This window comes from Falco peregrinus, chromosome 19 (assembly GCF_023634155.1).
Source record: "Falco peregrinus isolate bFalPer1 chromosome 19, bFalPer1.pri, whole genome shotgun sequence".
NCBI lineage: Eukaryota > Metazoa > Chordata > Aves > Falconiformes > Falconidae > Falco > Falco peregrinus.
Window position 1 is genome coordinate 3,801,069 of NC_073740.1, and position 10,972 is coordinate 3,812,040.

At 68.8% G+C, this 10,972-nt stretch overlaps 2 protein-coding genes across 2 annotated transcripts in view; one reads left to right on the plus strand and one right to left on the minus strand.

The window, feature by feature from the left end:
• Positions 1–375: 375 nt before the first annotated feature.
• On the minus strand, positions 376–4,193 carry TTC24 (tetratricopeptide repeat domain 24). Its single transcript, XM_055792403.1, has 11 exons — positions 4,146–4,193; positions 3,063–3,798; positions 2,767–2,979; positions 2,564–2,692; positions 2,278–2,399; positions 1,934–2,184; positions 1,516–1,583; positions 1,182–1,395; positions 979–1,037; positions 868–910; positions 376–680 (listed from the first exon to the last, which is right to left on the minus strand). The coding sequence occupies exons 1-11, from the start codon at positions 4,191–4,193 to the stop codon at positions 467–469; spliced, it is 2,097 nt and encodes a 698-aa protein (XP_055648378.1). The 3' UTR covers positions 376–466.
• A 1,481-nt stretch (positions 4,194–5,674) lies between these two features.
• The window catches only part of IQGAP3 (IQ motif containing GTPase activating protein 3), a 16,067-nt gene continuing 10,769 nt past the window's right edge, over positions 5,675–10,972 (plus strand). The window contains exons 1-8 of the mRNA XM_055792405.1: positions 5,675–5,775; positions 6,501–6,588; positions 6,898–7,054; positions 8,247–8,324; positions 9,385–9,461; positions 9,616–9,683; positions 9,946–10,059; positions 10,837–10,969. Coding sequence (XP_055648380.1) covers positions 5,751–5,775; positions 6,501–6,588; positions 6,898–7,054; positions 8,247–8,324; positions 9,385–9,461; positions 9,616–9,683; positions 9,946–10,059; positions 10,837–10,969 — 740 coding nt within the window. The 5' untranslated portion in view covers positions 5,675–5,750. The remainder of the gene's footprint in view (positions 5,776–6,500; positions 6,589–6,897; positions 7,055–8,246; positions 8,325–9,384; positions 9,462–9,615; positions 9,684–9,945; positions 10,060–10,836; positions 10,970–10,972) is intronic.

The following is a 10,972-nucleotide window of genomic DNA, read 5'->3' on the forward strand; positions in this document are numbered from 1 at the left end:
GGGTGGGCTGCCGTGGGGCACCATCTCCCTGTGGTCCTCTGTTCTCACACAGCGATGCCGTGGGCTGTCACCACCTCCCTGGTGTCCTCCGTCCTCGCACGAGGATGCCGTGGGCTGTCACCATCTCCCTGGTGTCCTCCACCCTCGCATAAGATGCCGTGGGAAGTCACCGTGTCCTCCGTCCTCGTACGAGGATGCCATGGGATGTCCCCGTGTCCTCTGTCCTCGTGCAAGGATGCCGTGGGATGTCACCACCTCCCTGGTGTATTCCATCCTCGCGCAAGGATGCCGTGGGATGTCACCATCTCCCTGGTGTCCTCCATCCTCGCACGAGGATGCCGTGGGCTGGCACCATCTCCCTGGTGTCCTCCATCCTCGCACGAGGATGCCGTGGGATGTCACCATATCCTCCATCCTCACGCGAGGCCACTGTGGGATGCCACCATCTCCCCGGTGCCCTCCGCCTTCACACAAGGCTGCAGATGACAGATAGTGCCCTGGTCCTGGTGCGGGGGTCCTGGTTGGTGGGGGGCCAGCAGCTGGCGGCAGCGGTGGGGGTGGCAGCAGCGGGGCTGGGAGGTGGTGAGGCCACTGGCGTGTTACAGCGTGTCCGGTGGGATGCAGAAGAGGTGCCGGGTGGGTGGGTGGGTTTCCTGCAGGGGTGCTGTGCTGCCCCCTCCCTAGGGCGGGGGGCTGGGGTTGGCCCCAAGGTCCCCAAACCACCAGCCTCGGTGACTTCAGGCTTGGGGCCACGTGGCCAGCAGGGGTGTCCCAAGCCCTGCCAGGGGGTCTCCATCCCTGAACCCTCCCCCCAGAGGACCCCCCGTAGCCCAGACTACCCGCCTGCTCCTCCAGTGTGTCACCTACCGCTCCGGGGGCCTCAGTCGGAGGGTCCGGGGGGTCCGGTGCCCTGTGGACCACCGGGTGAGAGCAGTGGCCCCCGGGGCAAACCCAGCCCCGGTGGCGCTTGGTACTCACGGGGCTGGGGGCTGCCGTGGCGCGGTGGGGCTGGTGGCCGGTGGGTGCTGCTGAGGTTACTGGGAGTGAAGCAGAGACTGCTGGTGGGGGTCTGTGCCACAAGCCCACCCCCACCGCCACCAAACCCTCCCCAAATTCCAGCCTGAAAGACCCCCAAGGCGCTCTCCGGAATTGTGCATCTTTTAAAATCTTGGGATTTTCACCTTGGAACCACGAGAAATCCCTGGGGCGCCACCGCTCGCTGCATCCCCTTCGACACTCCTGCGTGGGGGTGCCCCTCCTCGCCCACCCACCTGTTGGCGCGGGGCTGACGGTGACACCCTGCAGCCGTGCTGGGACCATCCTCATCCTCCCCAGGGATGTCCTGTGGGTTGCGGGGCTCTGGTGCGGGGCCATCAGCCAGGGCTGCTCCTCTACCTCCAGGGAGGAAGGACAAACGGGCAGGAACCCGGTGCCAGACGGTGCCAAAGCTTTGGCTCCGGCAAAAATTAGCCGCGTGGTTTAATTAAAACTGGGGGTTAATTTGCAGCCTCTTACCTGAGTGCCTGGGACGTGTTCCCGGTGCGTACGGCTCGTCCCCAGCCTGGGCTCCCCCCTTGAAGGACCTGGGCTCAAGGGAAGAGTTTTCTCACGGATGACACTGGGATGTCACCGCCGGAGCAAGGAGGAGTGGGGCAGGGTGGGATGGGGTGGGGTGGGATGGGGATGGGATGGGGTGGGATGGGATGGGACGGGGATGGGATGGGGTGGGATTGGGTGGGATGGGGTGGGGTGGGATGGGATGGGATGGGATGGGGTGGGATGGGGATGGGATGGGAATGGGATGGGATGGGGTGGGATGGGGATGGGATGGGAATGAGATGGGGTGGGATGGGATGGGATGGGATGGGATGGGATGGGATGGGATGGGATGGGATGGGATGGGATGGGATGGGGTGGGAGCTTCCCTACTCACGCCTTGCTCTGCCGGAGCTGCCTCGCCCTGGCACGGGGCCACGTGGAGCAAAACCACAGTTGGACGGGGTCCTGCTGTGGGGGGGGCGGACAGCTCGGGGTCCACATGCGTGTGTCCCCCTGCCCACCCAGGGGGATGCTCACTGCTGCTGGGGTGGGCGCCCAGGCCCCCCTGCGGGAGAGGCAGAGCTGGTGCTGGATGGCATCGCTGAGCTTCTGCACGACGCGCTCGCAGGCAGCTCTGGGGGTGTCCTGCGGAGGGGACAGCCTGCGTTGTCACCCCGGGACACCCCGGGGGTGACACGGGGGGGGTCCATCCTCAGGGGTATCCCCGGCACGTCTTACCTGGCAGCGGGCCAGCAAAGTCAGGGCCTCCTTGTAGTGCCTGACGGCTTTTTGGGGGTCTCCCAGGTGGAGGCAGGCTGCCCCCAGCCCCTCGCACGCTTGCCACTGTCCCTGCATGTCCCCTGGGGGGCAAAGGACAGCGTTGGTGCCACAGAGGGACCATGGCCGATGCCCTTCCGATGCGGCGCATGGTGGGCTGGACGCCACTCAGATCCAGATGCACTGAGCCCCCTGCCCCCAGCCCAGGGATGCCTGCGTGTCCCCCCCCCCCCCCCCCCAACCTTACCGGAGTCCCGGAAGGCTTGCAAGGCGTGCAGGTAATTCTCTGCGGCAGCCTCATGGTTCCCGAGCCGGCTGCAGGCGTACGCCAGGTTGCTGAAGCACTGCCCCTGCGCCCTCCGGTTCCCTCGAGCGCCTGCAATGGGGAACGCCAGGCTCCATCCCCAGCTGGTGCAACTGGCCAAACTGGGAGCAAAGAGCTGCCCTTACCGTGCAGCGCCGCCGCTCGCCGGTGCCAGCCCAGCGCCGTGCCAAAGCTGCCCAGGGCGTTGTGGGCAGCACCCAGGTTCTGCAGCAGCGCGGCCTCACTGCACTCATCCTGCTCGCCAGCACGGGGGGCGAGCGCCTGCTGGAAGCTCTCGGCAGCCAGGGAGAAGATGCGGAGCCGGCAGTAGCCGAGCCCAACGTCGTTGTAGAGTTTTGCTACAGAGCAAAAAGGAAAAGCTGGGTGCCGGTGCTGCACCTCGGGGTGCAGCGGAGAGCAAAGGGGTGCTGCACGGCGGTACCTCGCAGGGCGGCGTCGGGGATGCTCGGGCAGAGCGAGCGGCACTGGGCGAGGACCCGCGCCACCTCCGCCGCCCCGAAGCGTCGGCTCTGCAACATGGAGCCACCTGCCCTGCTCAGCGCCACCGCCGCCGCCTCCGGGCTGGCCGCCGCCGCGTAGCTCCGTGCCGCCTCCAGGAAGCAACGGGCGGCTCGCGCCGGCTCCCGCATCCCAGGTAGCAGCATCCCATCTGCACGTGGGTCCCTGCCGGCCGCCCACCTGCGTCGCCCCAGGACGCTCCAGCGCCTTCGGAAAATCCTGGAGCCCTTCCTGAGCCGCCCCCTATTGAAATAGAGCCCCCCGCCCCGCTCCCTGCTCTCCCCTTCTGAGGGTTGGGATCGGAGCAGGAATTCCAGGCCCTTGGTGGGTTTCCCGCTCTCCACGTAGGCGACCCCCAGGTTGAAGGCACAAACCCTGCGCAGCCGGGGCTGCCCGAGCCCCCGAAAGGCGCAGTGCCTTCCTGAAGCGCCCCACCGCCCCCCGCGTGTCCCCCGCGCCAGCGCCCGCTGCCCGGCCCACGTCAGCGCCGCCACCTCGGCCCCCCGCCCCGTCACCTCGACCCCTGGCGCCCGCCCGCCTCCCCCCCCATCCCCGCTGCTCCTTCCCTTTTTTCCGGCTTTTTTGCAGGATGGCGGGGGCTGCGGGGGGCTGCGCTCCGGTAGGCGCCTCCGAAGCCATGGGTAGGGTGGGCGACCCCCCTGTGAGGAGGGGGTGCAGCAGGCAGCTAAGCCGGCACAGTCCGGGGGTTTCTTAAAGCAAGCAGCGTTATTTTATATTCTTTTTTTTTTTTTTTTAAATAAAATAGATTATTTTCTATTCTTGCAAAAAATAGATATTAGAAAAGCCTGGTAGCCTGTTGGCTGCCAAAATTCCCGGGAGGAAAAAAAAGCCTTTCCCAGGGGGACCCCAGCCCGGCGCCTGCCCCCCCGCAAACCTTTGTGGGCACGGGAGAGGAGGGGGTCTTTGGGGGGGGGTCACCCAGCACGGTGGGTCCTTCCCCGGGGGGGTCTTTTGGGGGGCAGAAGAGCCGGGTGCTGGCACTTACCGTGTGCTCTGTAGGTGTGAAGGGTGGTGAGAGCGGGGTGGGGGGCATCACCGCTGCAAACCGCAGCCCCACTGTGTCCCACAGCCCCCCCCATGTCCCATGGCCCCCCCCTGTGTCCCACGGCCCCCCATGTCCACAACCCCCGTGTCCAAAAGCCCCCCGCCACCACCCCACACCCCCTCCCCATGTCCCACAGCCCCCCCGCCACCACCCCACAGCTTCCGCCCCCGTGTCCCACGCCCCCCCCCATGTCCCACAGCCCCCCCACCCCCACAGCTCCCCCCCGGTGTCCCACGCCCCCCCCCCATGTCCCACAGCCCCCCCCACCCCACAGCTCCCCCCAGTGTCCCACAGCTCCCCCTCCACCACCCCATACCCCCTCCCCATGTCCCATGGCCCCTCCCCGTGTCCCACCACCCCACAGCCCCCCCCGTGTCCCACCCCCCACCCTGTGTCCACCGCCCCTTCTGTGTCCCGCAGCCCCCCTGCCACCACCCCACAGCACCCCTGTGTCCCAGTATCCCCCCGTGTCCACAGCCCCATGGGGGCGGGTTATGGTCCGGATGGGGACCGAGGGGGTCCAGGGGGGTCCCCGAGTCCCACCGGAGCTGGGCTGCCTGGAAAGCCCCCCGCAGTGGGTCACAGCCCCCCGGCTGGTTGACGGCTGTGGGTGCCACAGGGACAAAGCGGGTCCCCCAGAGGAGCCACCTCGCCACCACGGCCCGGCTGGCTCCAGTTTCAGCTCCGTCACTGGTGACATGGCAACCTGGGTGGCACGTGCTGGGGGGGGGGGGCTCATTTCACAGAGAGCACGGCCCGTGGGCACCCCGAGGCTGGGGAGGGGGGGTAAACCTCTCCCCCCCCCCCCAAAGGGCTGCACCATGCTGTCCCCTGGCCCAGTCGCCGCAGGGGTCCCAGCAGCCCCCCTGGGCACGGGGTGGGCCCTGGTGGGTGCAGGTCTCCGTGGGTGCGCTCGGGGGCTGTGCCCATGGCGGGGGCGGCTGCCTGGGGGTGCCCCCCGACCTGCACCCCAGCACCCCTGAGCTCAACTTGCACCCCCGCTCTGTGCCCCCCCGCTCCCATGGGCTCCCCCCCCACCCCAGGGCTCCCCTCGCCCCACCGTGTTCCCACCCCCCCCATCAATACCCACCCCAGCACCCATGGGCTCCCCCCCCACCCCAGGGCTCCCCTCCCCCCACCGGGTTCCCCCCTCCCCCCCGATCAATACCCACCCCAGCACCCATGGGCTCCCCCCGCACCCCAACACGTGCCACCCCCGCCTCCACGACTCCCCCTGCGCCCCCGCGCGGCCCCGCCCCCCGCCCCCCGCCCCGCCCCGCCCCGCCCCGCCCCCGCCCCCCGCCCCCGCCCCCCGCCCCAAGACCCGGCCCCGCCCCCCTGCGCGGCCTCAGCCCCGCGCGCGGCCCCGCCCCCCGCCCCCGCCCCCCGCCCCCTGACCCGGCCCCGCCCCAAGGCCCGCCCCCGCCCCAAGACCCGGCCCCGCCCCCCCCCGCGGCCCCGCCCCCGCCCCACCCATCGGTCCCCTCGCGGCGCCGGGCGGGCGGCGCGAGATTCAAACGGCGGGTGGGCCGCGCGACCGCGGCCATGGAAGGAGCGGGGCCAGCGCGCGGTGGGTGCCCGCGGGGGGGGGGGGGCGTTGGGGGGCTTATTGCTACACGGGGGGCTGTGGGACACGAGGGGGGGGCTGTGGACGCGGGAAGGGGCTGTGAGACACGGGGGGGGGGTTTGGACACGGGGGGCTGTGGGACATGGGGGGGGTCGTGGGACACGGCGTCTTTTGGACACGGGGGGGCTGTGGGGCCGTGGTGGGGGGGCTGTGGGACAAGGGGGGGGGCTGTGGGGTGGTTGCAGGGGTGCCCGTGTGGTTGCAGGGGTGCCCGTGGGACAGGGGGGGAGGGGCTTGTGGGGCATGGGGGGGGCTGTGGGACAAGGGGGGGGCTGTGGGGTGGTTGCAGGGGTGCCCGTGGGACGGGGGGGAGGGGCTGTGGGGCATGGGGGGGGCTGTGGGACAAGGGGGGGGCTGTGGGGTGGTTGCAGGGGTGCCCGTGGGACACGGGGGGAGGGCTGTGGGACATGGGGGGGCTGTGGGATGGTGGCGGCTGTGGGGCAGTGGCAGGGTACGGCGGGGGGGCTGTGGGGGGGCAGTGGGGCGCCGGCGGTGCTGGAGGATCCCGGACCCACAGCGACGTCCCTCCGGCCATGACCGTGACCTTGGTTGGAAACATGGGCCTGGGGCCATTTCATCGCCCCCCACCAGTGCTGGGGGGGCGCTGGGGACCCCCGTGTGGGTGCTGACGCCCCCTTCCCCCCCCCCCCCCCCCCCCCCCCGCCAAGGCGAGCGCCTGACGGCCGAGCAGATGGACGAGCAGCGGCGGCAGAACGTCGCCTACCAGTACCTGTGTCACCTGGAGGAAGCCAAACGGTGGGGCTGGCCCTGGAGACCCCCACCCCCACCCCCCAAAAAACCCAAAAATATCGGGGGGGAACAAGGAGAGGAAGGGGGAGGGGTGGTAAGGCACAGGGGGTCTTGTGGGTGGGGGGGTGGGCGGGTTGTGGCAAAATCCTGCCGGTTCCTGGTGCTTCCTGGCCAGGTGGGTTTGGGTTTTTTGATTTTTTTTTTTTTGGGGGGTGGGGGCACCCAGCTGTGCTGCTGCACCCCAACCAGCTGTCGGAAGGCTCCTGGTGGGGAGGGTTTGGGGGGGTCTCTGACCCCCTCCCCCCACCCTGGCAGCTGGCTGGAGGCCTGCTTGGGGGAGGAGCTGCCCCCCCCGGCGGAGCTGGAGGAGACCCTGCGCAACGGGGTGGTCCTGGCCAAGCTGGGCCACCGCTTCGCCCCCACCGTCGTCCCCCTGGCCAAGCTCTACGACCGCCACCAGGCGCGCTACAAGGTGGGGGGGGCACCTCGGGAGGGGGGGGGGGCTTGGGATGTCACCATTGACCCCAAAAGTCGTGCTACAAGATATGGGGGGGGGGGGGCGTTGGGGTATCACCATTGACCCCAAAAGTTGCACTACAAGGCTGGGGGGGGGGGAGGGGGAGCGATACCGCCGGGGGGGGGGCTTGGGGTGTCACCATTGACCCCAAAAGTCGTGCTACAAGATGGGGGTGGGGGGGGGGCATTGGGGTATCACCATTGACCCCAAAAGTCGTGCTACAAGATGGGGGGGGCACCCCGGGGGGGGGGTGTTAGGGTATCACCATTGACCCCAAAAGTTGCACTACAAGGCTGGGGGGGGGGAGGGGGAGAGATACCCCGGGGGGGGGGGGCTTGGGGTGTCACCATTGACCCCAAAAGTAGTGCTATAAGGTGGGGGGGAGGGGGGTGGTGGCAGTGGGGGGAGGGGTACCCCGGTGGGGGGGGGGGGGTATCACCATTGACCCCAAAAGTAGTGCTATAAGGTGGCGGGGAGGGGTACCCCGGTGGGGGGGGGTGTGGGTATCACCATTGACCCCAAAAGCAGCTGGAGCCTTTCCAGCGCCGCAGGGTTGAACCCCAACTGGTGGCGCAGCCCCCCCCCCCCCCCCCCCCTCCATTGGGGCTTGGCGGGGGGGGTGGTGGGGTGGAAATTGGGAAAAGTCGCAGGATGGGATAAAAGTGGTTTAATTGGGGAGGGGGAATCCGGGAATCTGCTCCGTACTGGCTGGGTTCTGGGCTCTTGGGGGGGGGGGGGGGGGGGGGCAGATGCCCCTCCCCCCTCCTGGTTCCCACATGGAGCGCAGCATCCCTTGGGCACGAGGAGCCCCCTCCCATTTTCCTGTGCGCCGCCCCCCCTCCCCTCTGCCGCAGCGCCTGAGAAGCGGAGAGGTCCTTGGTTTAATGTAAATATTAATTAGCAGCAGGTCCTTGGTTTCATGGAAATATTAATTAGCAGCAGCCGGGAGCGCGGCTCGTTATCGGTGTTTTTGTCCCGGCGCATCCAACGCCCGCTCCGGCATGGGAAGGAATTCCCTCCTGGCTGAAAGTGGGGCAGGGGGGAGGATAGGGGGGTCCTGGCTGGGTCTGGAAGTGGGGGATCCCAGGGGTGGGGGTGAGGGGGGGGGGTCACCCTGACCCCGGCTCTCCCCCACCCCCCCCTGCAGGCAGCTGGGCTTCACTTTCGGCACACGGACAACATCAACTACTGGCGTGATGCCATGAGCCACCTGGGCTTCCCCTCGGTAATGTCACACACACACACACACCCCCCCTCGGTAATGTCACCCCCCCCGCCAAGGGACACGCTGGCCTTTGCCATGGCGGTGGCACTGGGGCTGCTCGGCTCCCTGCAGGACCCTCGTCTCTGAGTGTCCTCCCCTCCCCGGGGACCCCTGTCCAGTCCTCCCCTCCCCGGGGACCCCCATCCCATGGTCCCGTCCCCTCCCCAGGGACCCCCATCCCACCCTCCCTGCCCTGCCTGGGGACCCCAGGCTGTCCGGTCCCCCAGGGGGTCCCATCCCCAGGGGACGCTTGTCCGTCCTCCCATCCCCAGAGACCCCCATCCCATCTTTCCTTCCCTCCTCAGGGACCCCATCCATCCTCCCCATAAAACCTGTCCTCCCCTCCCCAGGGGTTCCCCATCCCATCCTCCTGTCCCCTCCCCGGGGACCCCTGTCCATCCTGCCTCCCCAGGGACCCCCATCCCATGGTCCCGTCCCCTCCCCAGGGACCCCCATCCCACCCTCCCTGCCCTGCCTGGGGACCCCAGGCTGTCCGGTCCCCCAGGGGGTCCCATCCCCAGGGGACGCTTGTCCGTCTCCCATCCCCAGAGACCCCCATCCCATCTTTCCTTCCCTCCTCAGGGACCCCATCCATCCTCCCCATAAAACCTGTCCTCCCCTCCCCAGGGGTTCCCCATCCCATCCTCCTGTCCCCTCCCCGGGGACCCCTGTCCATCCTGCCTCCCCAGGGACCCCCATCCCGTGGTCCCGTCCCCTCCCAGGGACCACTGTCCATCCTCCCATCCCCTCCCCGGGGACCCCCATCCCATCTTCCCATCCCGTCCTCCCATCCCCCTCCCCCGGGGACCCTCATCCATTGTCCTGTCCTCCTGTCCCCAGGGACCCCGTCCATCCTCTCCACAAAACCTGTCCTCCCCCTCCCCCCAGGGACCCTGGTCCGTCCTCCCCCTCCCCCCAGGGACCCCAGTTTGTCTGTCCTCCCCCGAGGGACCCTGTCTATCGTCCCCACGGACCCTGCTGGTGCCATCCCCGCCTGAGCCCTCTCTTGTCTTGTCGGCAGATCTTCCACCCGGAGACCACCGACATCTATGACAAGAAGAACATGCCCCGGGTGGTCTACTGCATCCATGCGCTCAGGTGGGCATCCCAGACCTGGCCCTGGGGCTAAAACTATTGTCATGAGCCACATCCACACTCAGGACCCCTTGGGTGGCATCGCCGTGGGGCTGGGGACCACATCGGGAGGATGGAGCGAGCGATGGCATCGTCACGGCGCATCTCTGTCTTGCAGCTTGTACCTCTTCAAACTGGGGCTGGCTCCACAGATCCAGGACTTGTACGGGAAAGTGGATTTCACGGGTACGGTGCCCTGGGGGAGGGGGCTGCAGCATTCCTGGTGCCCTGGGGAGGGGGGCTGCAGCATTCCTGGATCGCTGAGGTGGGAGGGATGCGGTGAGGGGAGGACCCTGGGCAGGATTTTCCAAGGCTGCCTTGGTGATGCGTGCGTGGGTCTTTGCACCCCTCTGGTCTGCGCGGGGGGTGTGGGGCTTCACTGCTGGTGCTGAGCGGTGCTGAGCGGTGCTGAGCGGTGCTGAGCGGTGCTGCCTGCCTTCTGGTCCAGAGGAGGAGATCAGCAGCACGCAGCGGGAGCTGGAGAAGTACGGGCTGCAGCTGCCCGCCTTCAGCCGGATCGGGGGCATCCTGGCCAAGGAGCTCTCGGGGGACGAAGCCGCAGGTGATGGGGGGCACTTGGGGGGGGTGGGGGGGTGGGGTGGGGGGGGAGCGGTGCTGAGCATCAGCCCGTGATGGGGTCGCAGCTTGGCCCCTGGGTGTCAAAACTGGAGGGTGCTTGATGGGAGGGGGCCGCTCACCCCAAGGGTTGCTTGCTTTGGGGGGTCATTCACCCCAAGGGTTGCCCACTGTGGGGGGTCATTCGCCCTGAGGGTCACTCGCTGGGGGGGGGCTGCTCACTCCAGGGGGGGCTGCTTGCCCCAGGGGTCGCTTGCTCTGGGGGGGTCATTTGCCCCAAGGGTCGCCCGCTGTGGGGGGCTGCTTGGGCTGGTGCAGCCCCTTCCCAGCAGCAGCAGCCGGGGTTTTGCGTCAGCTGCGCTTGCAGTAGGGGCACGGAGATTTTCCTGGAATTTTCCTGGGTGCTGGAGACGGCAGCCGGCCCTTTGGGAAGGGGGGGGGGGGGGGGGGTGTCCCTGCCACCGTGCAGGGGGCGCAGCTCATCCTGCTGCACGCAGGGAGGAGAGCGGACGGTTGGTTGCAGCCCTCCGTGACCTGCCTCCCCTGCCTCCCCTGCCTCCCCTGCCTCCCCTGCCTCCCTGCCTCCCCTGCCTCCCCTGCCTCCCCTGCCTCCCCTGCCTCCCCTGCTCCCCTGCCTCCCCTGCCTCCCTGCCTCCCCTGCCTCCCCTGCCTCCCCTGCTCCCCTGCCTCCCCTGCCTCCCCTGCCTCCCCTGCCTCCCCTGCCTCCCCTGCCTCCCCTGCCTCCTTCCCACTTCGCCTCCAGTCCACGCCGCCGTGCTGGCCATCAACGAAGCGGTGGAGCGGGGGGTGGTGGCGGAGACGATGGCCGCCCTCTGCAACCCCAGCGCGATGCTTCTGGACCTGCGCCAGGTGCTGGCGGGCGCCTACCAGGAGATGCA